At 37.1% G+C, this 16,011-nt stretch overlaps 1 protein-coding gene across 1 annotated transcript in view; it reads left to right on the top strand.

Annotated features, from left to right (window-relative positions):
• The window catches only part of si (sucrase-isomaltase), a 69,241-nt gene that overhangs the window by 13,650 nt on the left and 39,580 nt on the right, over positions 1–16,011 (top strand). The window contains exons 11-22 of the mRNA XM_065257855.2: positions 522–653; positions 949–1,065; positions 1,787–1,900; positions 3,116–3,200; positions 3,286–3,403; positions 7,452–7,623; positions 8,239–8,355; positions 8,810–8,964; positions 12,198–12,282; positions 13,548–13,604; positions 14,491–14,615; positions 15,852–15,940. Coding sequence (XP_065113927.1) covers positions 522–653; positions 949–1,065; positions 1,787–1,900; positions 3,116–3,200; positions 3,286–3,403; positions 7,452–7,623; positions 8,239–8,355; positions 8,810–8,964; positions 12,198–12,282; positions 13,548–13,604; positions 14,491–14,615; positions 15,852–15,940 — 1,366 coding nt within the window. The remainder of the gene's footprint in view (positions 1–521; positions 654–948; positions 1,066–1,786; positions 1,901–3,115; positions 3,201–3,285; positions 3,404–7,451; positions 7,624–8,238; positions 8,356–8,809; positions 8,965–12,197; positions 12,283–13,547; positions 13,605–14,490; positions 14,616–15,851; positions 15,941–16,011) is intronic.

Genomic DNA, 16,011 nt, shown 5'->3' with positions numbered 1-16,011 from the left:
CATTCATGAAGAATGACTGCAAAAATGTGAATTTCACCTTTACTCTTCACTGCAGTTGGAAGAGTTTAGTACCTCATGGCAGGGCTTTAATCGCTGAAAGATGCATCGATGCTCAATGTTTGATGTAATTTGAACAAAAAGGGCATTAGCATGTTAGGATATTGCATCTCCATCTGATTAGCATAAGCAAATTACTGGCAGGAGAATCTCACCATCTGCTTATAAGTGATGGAAGTCAAGCCTTTGAGAAAAATCAGAACAGACAACAGCGCTACTATACGATCTTAGCATGCTAAACAGGTGCTAACCGCCATTAAAGCTGAGAGTACTGATTCTTATGGAGACATTAAGATTTCGGTAGTTTAATGTCTTTTTGCAGGTACAGGATGAGTGCTTTGAGATTATATAAAGCCTTCTGATACCAGTTGTTGAACTCATCAGGCCAGCTGGGTGGAAACCAAGGACCCTTTGAAAAATATTAAGCATTGGGGGTGGTCTTAAATGCTTGTTTTGTCTTTCAGGATGTCCAGTTCACTGATATTGACTATATGGAAGACAAAAAGATCTTTACCTATGATATGGACAAGTTTAAAGATTTACCTCAATTTGCCGACTACATGCATGAGAAGGGGCAGAAGTACATTATCATACTGGTGAGCAGGTTTCACATACAATATGCTTTGCATTATTTTATTATTATTTGTTTGCTTTAAAATTAAAAATTAATTTCCACTTACACTTTCACATTTTGTCTATAAGTTATTAAATTTAACTTGTTTTAATAAGTTATAGCAACTCATCGCTAGTCAACTGAAATGACTTAACAATTTAATCCAGCTTCCTTTTAACATTTGGATGTTAGTCTATAGGATTATTTTCAACATTTGACACAAGTTTACATTATATTTTTCGACAATTGAGTTAGTTAAAAAATATATTTTTTCATAGGACCCTGCTGTGTCTACAAGTAAAAGATTGAATGGGGATTATGAAACCCTTAAAAGGGGGAATGATGCTAAAGTTTGGGTCAATGAAGCTGATGGAAAAACACCCCTATTGGGTGAGGTAAGTTCTTCCGGCCGTGACAGATTGATATTATTGTCTTTTTACTACGGTTGGGTATTGCAAGATTCTTCACTTAAGCAAAAGACTACTACCCTAAAAGAATCTAATTGCATTAACAATACTACTGGATGAAATAAAAATGACATTTTGAAACCAAATTTATGAGTTTGCAGTCTCAGATGAATTGAACGTGATGAGAGGGAAGGACATAAAAACATCCATTTATGTTGAATTTATAAGTTCATTAAAATAAAGCACATTGAATAAGTTGACATGAAGTTTGTCAACTGCTTTCTAAATGCATGAAACCCATCCATGTGATCGATCGTTGCCATTATGTTACCATCTGTAACCTTGAGTTTATGAGATTATGTCACTCCGCAGGGCAATAAAACACATATCACGTGGCAATAGCATCATACGTGATTATATAGCCGATTAGACCCGGCCGGTGCTAATTGCTTTTTTATGGCTTTATTTCAGGTCAATGTTTGCATTGATTTTGCATTAACGTTTAATATCACGCTTACATGCAACTCTGGGTCAAACTAGAAGAGAGCATAAGATAAAAAAGACAGAGAGATAAAAGAAAAACATGCTTTTTAAGTGACTAAAATCAAGGGAAATGTATTTTCCAGATTTCCAGTAAACTATTCTTTGTTAAGAAATTCTCTTCTCTTCTATCCTCTCCCCTATTCGCCTCATTTCTCTTTTTTGTCAGGTGTGGCCAGGTGAAACACTGTTTCCTGACTACACTAACCAAGCCTGCGTCGATTGGTGGGTTGATGAAATTGACCGGTTCTATAAAGAAGTCAAGCATGACGCTCTCTGGATTGTAAGTAACTTGCAGACCTCACCTAATAACTAAATATTGAACTTCATCATTTATATGACATGAAGGAAAGGTCAGCTAGAGTACTGAAATGATTCTCCCTATATCAGTACCTTATATGTCACTGTGTAGACTTTTAAGTGTTGGTGTTAGGCTATGTCCACACGAAGCCGGTGCATTCACTAACCGATAATTTTTTTTTCCTTGCTCTAAAAAAATAATCCGTAAACATGAAACCACTGAAACCGACTGAAAGCGGTGTAGTATATATGCCGGACCAGTATGGGGCGCTGTAATTCTGCCACAGATATACACTATACACGGAGAAGAAGACTTTGAGCATGCGCATAACCAACGTATGGTGTTGTCCATTATCACTTGTTGGTCACCACAATTGCATAGAAGCAATAGATTTTGCTGTAATAAAGCTAGTAGGCTTTAGTAGCTTCTGTAGCACGAACACAATCACGTAGTCCGCCGTTATTGTTGTTGCTGTTACGTGTGACGCTTCCGACACGTGATGTGATGACGTTTTCGCATCACAAAATATACGGATTGACGTTACAGACGAAACCGCAAGGGTGTCGGTTTCAGATTTATCCACTTTAGGACCCGGTTTCAAAAAATAGCGGATTCAGTCTCCCAAAACGCCGGATCCGTGTGGATAACAAATTTATACGTATACAGTGATTCGCGTCTCCGTGTGGACAGCCCCTTAGTTTTTACCTGTTGTATCTCAACATGATATGTGAAGTGATGCTATGTATCCGTAATCCAGTTCCTGGTCTTATTGATCCAGATTTACCAGTGCATGCTATTCCAACAACAACAACAACAAAAAACCTTAGTTTCCCATTAAGATAAAACTAATTCTCTTTGCCTCTGAAACAACTTTCTTTTTCCATTTAAGCTACTATTGTCGATAGATTTTGTCAATAGATAATGCAGTAATGTGTTTACGATTCACAGAGATGCTCTCAGGGTGAAGCTGCTTTTTTAGCATTTACATCCTGGTCACAAAGCTGAGTGTGTTTCAGGAGAAGAGTAAATCCTCCACAATCCACTGCAAACTCAAAGTCCAGTCAAGCCCCAGCGCCCACTACTCACAATTCAATCAATTCCAGTTAGATTAAATCAAATCCTGGCATGCTATTTTTTTATCATTGCTACTTCATTGCTTTTAAAATCTCCATATTAACTTCTTGTTATTTTTATTAGGACATGAATGAGATTTCCAGTTTTGTGAAGGGCTCCAGCAAAGGCTGCGAATCTAACAACCTTAACTACCCTCCTTTCACCCCACGTGAGTCTCAAATACAGCTAGACAACTAGATTTATTAATGGCAGATGCAGTCGGCTAATAGCTGATCCTCTTTCTAACTCCAAAGGTATCCTTGACGACCTCATGTACAGTAAGACCTTGTGTATGGATGCTAAACAAACATGGGGAAACCACTATGATGTCCACAGTCTTTACGGATACTCCATGGTCCTAGCCACAGAAATGTAAGAGATTTATTTTTGCTACTGTACCTTTACATCTTCTCTGTTATGATTGGGTCAGACTGATTTCACGGAAAGTCGTGTTATTGTCATGCAAAATTTGATCAATTTATTTATGTCAATGGCACGAAATTCAGCTTTTTTACATGCCTTGAGCACTAATTTCTTTTTTGTGTCACTTGCACGAATTTCTATAAATAATTTTTCGTTTGCTTTGGACGACTTTTTTTGTATTGTTTTCTCATGTTTTTTTCCTATTTTCTTACAATTGTTGCTTTGGGTTGGGATTAGAATCACTTTCTGTTACATTTTTAGACATCCTAACCCAAATCCCAACGAGAATAGTTTTAAAAGCCGAAGAAAAACATGTAGACACCAATACATAAAAGTACATCCCAAACCACAAATCTAACCCCAAGTTACAAGGATTTAAAAATGGGGAGAAAATGAGAAAACAATATATAAAATGACATGAAAAAGAAAGTCGTGCCACGTACACAAGAAACAATTTATAGAAATTTGCCCAAGTGTCACGAATGTGGCCGGTAGATTGACAGTGTTACCCGTCAATTGCAAAATTCATCTGCATTTGGCACGTGGTTGGGTGTTAATTTCAGGCCCTGCTCGTGGTTTAGGATCCCGGAAGTCATATTTGTTGACTGCATACAGGTTATTATTTCAGGTTCTGTTTTAGAAAAGCAACTATTACATTTCAAGGTAATAATGAAACTATGATTGTATGTCTTATGTTTTTAACTGAAATATAAGAACGTTCATGATGTATGCGGTCAACAAATACAACTTCCGGAAGATGCACTGTAAATCCTGGACAGGACGCATGCGGGAAGAATGACAAGTATGGTCACCCTATGTGGTTGCAACATCTTAGTGATAAAGATGTCCAATTTTTTTTCAAAGAGATTGAAGAATATATGAGTTAGCTGCAGTTAGTATTATGCTAATTATTAAGAATACATTTAATGGATGAACTGAATATCCATGTGTTTTGGTATTGCCACCATTTTTAAAGCATTAATTAAGCCCGTGTTGGTGTAATATTAGCACACATGGATTTACTTCAATACAGCAACATTTGCATTTGGCGGACACGTTTATCCAAAGCAACTTAAGGGGGTCAGACATGGGGAGAGAAGCGCAGTGCCACATCACGTCTAGGGTATTGTGCATACACTCATACAAAATAAAGTATTTGATTTTAAAAGACATGACGTAACTCATCGCTGTGCTTCTTATCTGGGGTGTGACCCCTTTACAGTGCTTACAAGCTATACATTTAATCAGTATGTTTGTTTCCTCAGAATCAAACCAATGATCATATGTGCTGCTTACACCATGCAACAAATAAGCTATAGAAACACATTTTTCAGCATGCAGTTTTGTGTTTAAAATATGTCTAATAGCCATTTAAACCCAGCCCAGACATCTAGGCTAAAACCAAGAGGCAACCTTCCGGTCTTTGTCGTGAAACCAACACTAAAGTGACTCAAACTGCAGTTCATTGACTGGCCACTAGAGACTGGCTCTATAGTCAATCCCGTAGACCCCCATGATAAAATGCCCAACTTTACATCAGAAATAAATGTTTATAGCCTGGTACAAAAAGTGTTTTTTTTTGTCTATTTTACCCTTCATGAGAACTGTAAGGAGGGTGAATGTTTTGTAACTCATTCGTTTAAATCAGGGCTTAAAAACGAAAAAAATTATCAATCGTTTCACTCCGAGCAGAATCGATATTTTAACGTTTCCGTTTTTGCGTTCCTCATTGAACATTTACGTTCCGAAAACGGTTTACTTAGAAAAAATACCGGTTAATAACGTTATTTTAATTCAGGCTATACTTTAACAAATGCATGCATCCAGACTAATTTTCACACAAAAATAATAACATAACACATGATATAACTAAACTTCAACATTTCATTAATTGTTAAAACCACAAAAGAAATACCTGCATTCATTTTAAGTATAAACAGCTGAAAAACGACCCGTTTTCAACCATGTCTTTTTCTGGTTGAACCCGCAGCATACTCTGCTGGATGTTTATGTTAAATGTGCCTCTGTAAGTTACCTCAGTGATTCCCGGCTACTGTTCTTCTCCCCCACATCCTTCAATATTGCAGACAGACTTGTTAAGACAGCTTGTCGTAAGAAAAATAATAACGAAAAGGAATTTCTTGGTGGCGACCCATCTAAAAAGTTATTGACAGTGGTATAAGTCCTCTGGCTTTTTTGAGTTACAGTTTGCATCTTCATATTTCCAAGCAAGTTTTAACTTAAACATACCTCTGAACATTTGATGGGTAGCTTTGTGGTTATTTAAGACAAATGCTATCGGGCCGGAGACTCGATGACTGCTGCGCGGGCATTTCACTCACGCTATGTGTCAAAGTCACTCACGCTTGATGCGTCAAAGTCACATGTTGTACTGTTCAAATCATGATTGGTCACTGATAAGTACAATATTAAAGAAAACGATAAAATAACGTTATTAACCGGTTAATGGTAATTTTAAATAAACGTTTCTGTTCAGAACGATTAAAATTGATTTTGTTTTCGTTTTCGTTTTTGTTCCTGTTAAAATTTCGTTCGTTTCCGGTTTTCGTTTTCGTTCCTTGAACCGGTTCAGAGCCCTGGTTTAAATTATATTAAACCTTAAAGTTTTGCATATTAACTTATTTCCCACCAGCCGTTTTTTTTTTAAAAGTTGCCCACCAGCATTTTTTTGTGATTTTCACAAAAGTTTCACAAAATGTCTTCCAGGAAAATTTTCTTCTAAAATTATATAAACATAAACATATATCAAATGAAAAGAACAGACCCTCTGGTTTCAAACAAACAAACAAAACGGGAAAAAAAATTCATCCTATTTATATATATTTTTTTTTTCTCTGCTACAGTAAAAACTCTTAAATATTGGTATTTTCTTTAAAAAAGCACAAAAAAATAATTGCATTTATGTAAAGAAATTTCGTTAAAGATCAGATTCAGAACGATTATGAAAACATACACAGAGTTTAAAATTAGTAAATATTCTTTTTTATAAATTGTTTTTTTATAAATTGGGTAAGTGTACCATAATACCTTATCAGAAACACGTTTTTTATTCAAATGTTTTTTCTTAATTGTCGAGATAACTTGTCAATGGCGGGGAACGAGTTGAAGGAGTGGTCACTTGAGTGACAGGTGAATTGCTGCTGCTGTCATTACCGTCGAGCTAGGTGGGCATGGTTTTGTTAGGCACCTCCGCCATTCATGTCCCACCTCTTTGCTTATTTTCGGTTATCCACAAGTGAAAGATGGCAACGGCAGGCTCCGCCTACTTTAAACATCTAACCATATAGCCCGAAAAAATAAAAAAAATAAAAAAATAATTATCCAAACATCTTATAATCACTGTTGACTTTGCTTACATGATGGTATATCACATATCTCACAAGTTATTTTGACAGAAACTACATGTAAGTAAGTGGGTTACTCATAGCCGGATTATAAATTAACCAATAAAGTGAAATGACGGCTATTGCTTTCTGGGTTACCAGGATATGTCAACTTAAAGGAACAAGTGACTTAATGAAAAGTTTTGAATTGTGTTATTCTGACAATGAATTTGATGGATGTAATACAGGAAAACGTGACAGTTCTGAGTCAAACTCACAGCAGTGGTGAGTCAAACAGCTCGTGATTCACTGCTTCGGTAGCATTCGGCAAGTGCCGAATGACACGATAGCTTCCTCAAAGGGGGTCAAGAGCGACTGAGCTGTATCATCTTATTGTCTTCATCCTTTATTTTCACCAGGAAGTCTTCTTCTAATTTCAAGTTCATTGATTTGTTTAACTTTTTTCTTTTTTGTGCCACCCCCTCTCTTTTTCTGCTCGTATTCGTAACTCCCACATAACTCCTGACTGTGTTTTTATGCCTCTATGGATTTCTGAGTCCTCTCCGTGTTGGCACGGTGTTTCTTCAGTTTGCCGCTCTTCTGTTGCTGTGCCAACACTCTTGTTAACTCCATGTTGCCATTTTTGCTTCCAGGGCAACAAGAAAAGTATTTGAGAAAAAACGCTCCATGGTCTTCACCCGTTCCTCCTTCCCTGGGGTGGGCAAATACGCGGGGCACTGGCTGGGTGACAATGCCGCCAACTGGAATGACATTAAGTGGGCCATTCCTGGCATGCTGGAGTTTAACCTCTTTGGAATCCCTTATGTAAGCAATTTGCCTCCGTTTACGACATCAAATATATCCAAACAGACATCTTTTCCAACTTGGGCTATTGATTGAAGCCACAAGTCTTTTTAAAAACACAACAGCCCCACTGAGAGACACAGAAAGGTTTTAGGGACAGCAAGGGGAATAACTTTAGATCTGATTGAGTTTCTGTGAAATGCAATGAGAAATTGAATGGCCGCTTTGGAGCGGTGTTCCAGTTTGAATTGAATTAACATTGACTGACTGACTCAACAGTCACATTCAATGAATTTATCATGAGATGGTCAATGTAAACATTTCTGTCTATTGCCATCTCCAAAATCGTGTGGCATTGCATTACATAAGTTATCAAATTAAGTTTTTCAACATGCTGTACTTTGTAATATATTCCCTTAAATTCACTATATGCTAAATAAATACAAATAAGACAATTGTCGATTATTTGAAGAATTTGAATATTTGAGTTCATATTGAGAATTTTAGAGAGATTACAAAGAGCAAACATCCCCCCAAAAAACTCAGCTCATTGATGTATATTAAAGCCAGTTGAGACATTGCAAGATCTTATTTTTAGTTTTGTGTATTAAATGTAATAATGACAATTTTTTGCAGATTGGTGCCGATATCTGTGGATTCTTCGACGACTGTCCTGAAGAACTGTGCAGACGCTGGATGCAAGTCGGCGCGTTTTACCCTTTCAGTCGCAATCACAACGCACAACATTACAAAGTACGCCCTGCCCTTTAAATATCCATAAACATTTAACCTGCAAAACGTCTTCCTTTTCCAAAATTTGCACTTCACGATTCTGGACCTACGGCAACGCTTAGAATTACAAACGCGTCCTCTCACTTTAAATGCTATTTGTAGAAGATTTATTTCCCTAATCATTATTGTGAGATTGGCGTGAGAGAAGCAATCAGACCTCCGGAGCGAGAGTTGGAGGGGGCAAATGAGGATGAATGGAAAATGATATTCTTGGTGAAATTAGATGAATAAGATTTGACCTTTTAGTCGGCTAGTAATCATTCCACGGCTGTCTGCTCGACCGATGGGTCTTTGCCATGATGAACATATTATCAGTATCCACACAGTGAAATCCATTTCTCACTCTCCATTTCTCTCCAGTACCCCCCTTCTTATTTCTCCATCCCTGATTTTTATGATCCTATGCCTCTAACAGCCCCAGGATCCTGCAGCATACGGTGCTGACTCCCTCTTGGTGAAGACCTCCAAGCATTACCTGAACATCCGATATTCCCTCCTGCCCTACCTCTACACGCTCTTCTACAACGCCCATGTAAACGGAGCGACCGTAGTCCGTCCTGTGATGCACGAGTGAGTCTTAAACCATATGCAAACAGCAGTGCTTGTGTTACACAATGATTTCAGCATTAACAAACAGCCTGCGCTGGTCTCATGGACTTGCTATATAAGATTATTGGAAACACTTCACAATAAGTTTGTATTTGTTAACATAATGCATAATGAATTAACAACTGTATTTGCGTTAACTTACAATTAAGCCACCCTCAAGTTCTTCCAAGCCTGTGTTGTGGCACAAAATAAAGTAATCAAACACTGGTTTGTTAGTTTATGTTAGCAAATGCATCCAATATAAGAGAAAAGCTAAAGCCGCGCGGCGATTTGCCGCTTGCCGCGTATCGTGTAAAGCGGCTTTTAGACTTCTCCGCATTCAGGAGAGAGTATTAGCGTAGTGTATGCACTTTTCCAGATTGATCTCATGGAAAGTCGTGTTAAAATTTGGGCTGCGTTCCCCGAAACCTTCTTAGCTCTATGTCGTTCTTAAGTTGTACCTCAAGCTGTACCTTATGGTTAATACGTGTTTCCCGAAACGTTCTTAGTTACGTATCACTTCTGTAAGTCGTTCGTTCGGAAGGTTGGTCTGGAGCACTCTTAGCTATACCTTATCCCACTTGACTCCGCTAGGTGCCATCACTGTGATAAAAGCTTGTGTAGATTGCAGTCTATATAACTAAATATCTGTAAAAAAAAAGTTGAAGTACACTCCGTGTTAAATTAGTTTTTTTTTTTTTTAAAGAATAAAATATTCACATAATTAGACATTATTACACTGATGGTTGTTAGATTTTTCATATTTTTATTCCAAAGGAACATCAGCTTCGAACTATTATTACAGGCTTAAGAAACTATTAAAAGAGAGTTTGGGTGGAGGAGTTGGTGAAACTATGGCAGGCAGCTACACAGCAAATCTTACTAGTTCATTTGTGCATTTCAAATACGTTAAATCTTTAGTTTACCGGCTATTTTAGCTGCAATAAAACAAATCAAGTAAAATCGCAGACCACGGGAGCACATTCATCACGAAATCATAATTGTTGATTTCCCTAAATATTATTATTGATGTTAAGTCGACTTTGCATCAAAGTTTTTTAATGTTTTCTAACTTTGAGGCAGCTGCATGCCATATTCTTTATAAACACTCAAAAGAAAATGCTCCACTTGATTATTGCTTGTATAAGGTCAATAAATTTTCCACATTAAAAACTAATCAAAGCTAAAACCTAAAACAATCATAATATATATTTATATATCATATAATATATATTTTTATGTTATATTTAAGGTAAACAGACAAGCGCGGCTCCAGAAATGCGTCCATTAAGCGTTATCCGCATTGTAAACGCGCTGCTTGCGCAGTGTCCAAGCACATAAACGCGTGAACTAATGAACAACAATTTGTTTTTATATATTTTAAATGTAATGCCAAGCCAGGTTACTTGCACGACCCACCTTATTCCCCTGTGCAACGCATTTATTGGGAACCCCTAATATAAATTATCCTTAAAGTGAAGGAATAATGGATGCATTGGAGCAGTTTATGCATAATACTTGGACATGAAGTTGCGAGTTTTGCATGGGTTTGATATAAAATAAAATATACAAGGTTTATATTTAGTTGTTTGCAATTTGAAATATTTTTACCAGAAATCCCTTATAAATGTAACTTTAACTATTTCTGAAATGTTTCTTTAATAAATAACACCGCTCTCTCATAACCCAGCGAAGTACCTATTACATAAAGTGAACAATTGATTGTCGAGCAATCGATATCAACCTATTCAGCACCATCGCCATGGACAGCACCTGGTAACGACGTACGTAAGAAAGTATACCTTAAGAAACCCGCTATACCTTAAGAAACTTTCTTTGTGTCATTTTATGTATTGTTTTCTTATAGATTTTTTCCTATTTTCTTACCATTGTCGCTTAAGTTTGGGGTTTGAATCACTTCCTGTTACACTTTTAGACTTCCTAATCCAAACCCCAACTTTAACCCCAACTCCAGGTGAGAATAGTTTTAAAAGCGAAAGAAACCAATGCATAAAGTACATCCTAACCCAAACCCCAAATCTAACCCCAACCCCAAGTGACAATGATTTAACAATAGGGGGGAAAAAAAGAAGTAAACAATACATAAAATGACACAAAAAAGTCGTCCCACGGACATGAGAAACTATTTATAGGAATTGACGAAAAAGACATTTGTGCTCAAGGCACGTAAAAATGCTGGATTTCATGCCATGGGCATACATAAATTGCTAAAACTATAACACAACTTTCCGTGAGATCATGTTGCACTTTTCATAGTGAAGTATGACGAATGCGGAGCATTGTTTTGTTCCCTGCCTCCGCCCAGAGGAGTATAAGATGGCGGCGTTATTGGAAGCTAGTTATTTTCATTTATAAAGTTTTAAATAAGCATATTTCTCTTACAAAATCACATCGATTAACCTTAAAAGGCCTTTATTTATCCATCGGAGCCGTGTTGATTACTTTTGCAAAGGATGGATGCACATTCTTTGTACTTAAAGGAGCGGACTCCATATTTATAAAATTGGGAGAGCTAGAAAATTAAAAAAATATATATCTGAATATGTTTTTGTATGGAAAAGGATGGACAAATATAACTCGGGTGGCTTTAGGGTGAGTAAATCATGGGGTAACTTTCATTTTTTGTCTTATTTTCAGTAAAAATATCTAAAAATGTATCTAAAAATCTGCCAATAAGGTAAGCTAATTTATCTTGATTTTTTCTTGAATTTAGTGTTTAAGAAAAATGTTCAAGATTTTTTTTGCTTACCCCATTGGCAGATTTTTTTGCTTGTTTTATGCACAAAATCACTTAAATTTGATATTTTTGGTCTAAAAACTAGACTTATTTTCTTGTGTCGTTTTGCTCATCAAGAAAAAGCATCTTGATTTAAGAATTTTTAGATATTTTTACTGAAAACAAGACAAAAATACTAAGAAAGTTGTTTCATGAAAATAATTTTTTCAGTGTGTAATGTTTAAAATAGTTGCTAAAAGACTCTTTTGTAAAAATTCTTTCACACTAAAACTTTTGGAGCGTACATAAATAAGTTTAATTCAAATTAATGTTTGACCATGTGACAGTGGATACACATACAGTATTAGCTGTGAACATTTGTTTTGCATGTATTTTATCATCTAAAATAGATAATATATGCTACAGCATCCTGGAATGAAAGTGTTTTATAATAAACATAACGCTGCCTGTTGTGTAGGTTTTTCTCTGACAATGCAACATGGAATGTGGACCGGCAGTTCATGTGGGGAGCCCACCTGCTCATCACACCTGTGCTGGACCCTGTAAGTACACCACACACATTTATGCATTTGGCAGACACTATTTTCCAAGCACACATATATTTTTATCAGTATCTATGTTCCCTGAGATCAAACCCACAATGGTTGGGCTGTCAGCACAATTGAGCTACTGTACAGTCACAGAGCTTTCTGCACGCCAATAAAGATGACCTCATATGGGACGAATGAGAAAAAGATGGGACTTTTTCCACTGGTTTTCATCTCTGTTCTCTCACTTTCTAATGAGATCATTGACCTCATTATGCAGAAATTAAAACTGAATATAGATTGCGGTCATGTGAAAATGGGTGATGAATTGTTTGAACGCTCTAATATGGCTTCTTGCATTTCATCACGACTATGACTGAGAAAAGCTCTCGGTGTTCAAAGCGTTTCCCATGGGAACACAAAAAAGCCAGTATATTGATGCGTGCACGTCAACAGAAGGGCTGTTCAAATCTTTAGAGAGCTCCGTGTGATGTAAAGCCTTCAATCACCGGGAAAATCCATATGCGTCACTCGCATGAAAGATTGAGATAATTACAGGACCTTCTGGAAAGAACGTAAGGTAAAACAAGTTCTTTGCAAAAAAAAATATATAGTGTCACGATGCACGATCAAAAAAAAAAATACATTAAATATTCAATAGTGCACTTTAAAAGAGAAGGAAACTATTGTTGTTGCATGGGGGAAACTGCTTTTAACTATTAGAAAACCAAAAAGATCTAAATCACTTGACAGTAGCTCAATGCCGCTGATGCATGAATGTGCCATTCAAAATGACAGTCATTAAATGGGACACCTGGCTGAACCGATCAGCTCTTAAAAACATATATAAATGCTTTTAGTAAGTCACTGCTGTTTGGTACCGACTGCTTTTTTAGGTTGATATGAATATCATATTTGAGTGACATCATCTGATGTGTACAGAGTTTCTTCCCTCAGGCAAAGAATGAATCATCTTTTCAATAGTTTGATGTTTCTCTTCCTGTTAGTGTCTTTTATTTGTATCTCTATACAATCTTCCTCAAGGTCTATCTCTCTTTCTCTCTCTCTCTCTCTCTCTCTCTCTTCTCTACTGTAAGCTTGAAAAATTGGCCCCAGTATCAGCAACCGTGATGGGCTGCCCATTAGTTTAATGAATTATACTCATTAGTAATTCATCAGAATAATGTCAGTCATTACTTCTTACAATGTTCAAAGATAGCACAGATACACATTTACATCTTTAACAAAGCCTATTTCCCCTCTTCTTTCAATCATTTCAGGGTGTTGACAAAGTGAGCGCTTATATCCCGGATGCCATCTGGTATGATTTTGAAACGGTAAGACCACACATTGGCACCCGCTTCTCTGAACCGCTCCATTGCGGTTGCATGCAGTTGATTTAATTATTTGGACACGGTAAACAACAGCAAGCCAGGGATAATAAACAGTCATTTTGTCACTGTTAGAAACTGAACCCCAAACAGTTATCAGGTTTTCAAGATCAATGCAGTCAGTTGCATTGGGGAATTGAATGCAGTGCATTACTATTTAGTCGAATCTTGGCATGGAGGTGGTCTTTGTTTAAGCCTCTCTAGAGTCTGATCAGTACTTTAAGAGTCAGATTAAGTGATTTGTGATATGATCAGACCCTTGTTGCAGTGGCTCCCCTGTGGTCCATGCATTGTGCATGTCAGTCAATTAAAGTAGCTGTAATTGGCCGAGCAGGCCTTGAATGATCCCACATGGAGTTTGATGGAGGAAGGACACCTGATTGGATCTGGAATTACTTATGGATAGAGCCGAGAGTCCCTTAATCCCTCACCATATCTGCACTGACCTGTTCACACAGAGGGGGGAGATATCGTGTGTGTGTGTGTGTGTGTGCCTGGTAATTATCACGTTGTGGGGACCAATTGTCCCCACAAAGATAGGAATACCAGTATTTTTGTGACTTTGTGGGGACATTTTGATGTCCTCATGAGGAAACAAACTTGTAAATCAAACAAAATGATGCTTCTTGGAAATGTGAGGTAGGAGAAGGGTTTCTGTGATGGTTGGGGTTAGGGAATGGGGTAGGTAAGGGGAATAGAAGAGAGATTTTATTTGTAAGAGTTTTGTTGACTATAATTGAAAATAATAGCGATAATCACTCTATGCTTGAGTTTTAAATAAAGAACGCTGGAAAATTTTTGTTTACTATAAAGAGTTTGACTTGCTTTTTAGGAAGAAAAGATCACACCCCGTAAACAGCAGATTGACATGAACCTTCCCGCTGATAAGCTCGGTTTACACCTGAGAGGTGGAGCCATTTTACCTGTGCAACGACCAGACGTCACAACAACATACAGGTAAGTAGAAATACCAATGCTATCTCATGACGATTTGTATTTTTTATGAGGTGGCTGATTTGTTTTAATTCATACGACCACACTCGTACATTTTTGTACAATTTGCCTTTGCCACTGTTACGTTGATTTTAGGGACGGGGTAAGAAGTGGGGTTTCATTATTGTTTTTTTCTTTCATGAAAATCTTAAACATTTAATTTTTACCATTTTGGAATCCATTCAGCCGATCTGGGCTGGCGCTAGCACTTTAAGCATAGTTTAGCATAATCCGTTTAATCTGATTAGACCATTAGCATCGTGCCAAAAAATAACCATATATTCCTATTTAAAACTTGACTCTTTTGTCGTTACATTGTGATTTAAGACCGACAGAAAATAAAAAGTTACGATTTTCTAGGCTGATATGGTTAGGAACTATACTTTCATTCTGGCGTAATAATCAAGGACTTTGCTGCCGTACCATGGCTGCAGCAGGCGCAATGATATTTCACAGCGCACGAAAATAGTCCCCTGCTATTAAAGGAACCAAGACAACTATTTTGGGGTGCTGCGTAATATCATTGCACCTGTTCAATATCCAAACTCTTTGGTTATTTTGGAGCGCAATGCTAATGGTCTAATCAGATTCAATGGATTATGCTAAGCTATGCTAAAAGTGATACCGTCAGACACGGAGATCGGCTGAATGGATTCCAAAACGGTAAAAAACAATTGTTTAACTCTAGGGGAGCTGGAAAATGAGCTTGTTTTCAAAAAAAAAAAAAAAAAATGGAGTGTCCCTTTAACTTTGTACAACTGAACAATTCTCTGTTGTAGCTCCATCTCATTGCTATGCCATGTATATGCACAGGAACATTAGGAAAAACATGGCAACATTTCATTTTTTAAATGTCTCTATGTGCTCAGTAAAAGTTAATTTTGTATTGTTTTGCTTCACTTAGTGAATAAATCACTCATTCAACCTCAGAAATGGAAATCTACTGTATCTCTACAGTATATCTTTTAGGGTATTATTGCATTTAAAGTAGCATAACACACACACACATCACATATTTAAGAGTATTAAGTTATTTAAAATTCATCTGGATTTGCTGTACTGTTGGTGTCTGAGACATGATATCTCACATGAACAAAGATGCAGCTTTTGTTTCCCAGTGCTTTAGTTAAAAAGTTTGTGTAATGAAAGTGTGTGTGTGCGTGTGTGTGCGTGTGTGTGTGTGTGTGTGTGTTCCCTCAGCCGTCGTCTTCCCATGGGGCTGATCGTTGCACTCGATGACAACAGCCAAGCATCAGGAGAACTATTTTGGGATGACGGAGAATCGCGAGGTATTTTTGGAGCCATTGATTAAAACTTGTATTTTTTAATACTCTAGCAGACACTAAACTTGAGGGTGAAT

Source organism: Paramisgurnus dabryanus, chromosome 9 (genome assembly GCF_030506205.2).
Source record: "Paramisgurnus dabryanus chromosome 9, PD_genome_1.1, whole genome shotgun sequence".
Taxonomy (NCBI): Eukaryota; Metazoa; Chordata; class Actinopteri; order Cypriniformes; family Cobitidae; genus Paramisgurnus; species Paramisgurnus dabryanus.
This window is presented reverse-complemented; position numbering and strand designations above follow the sequence as displayed.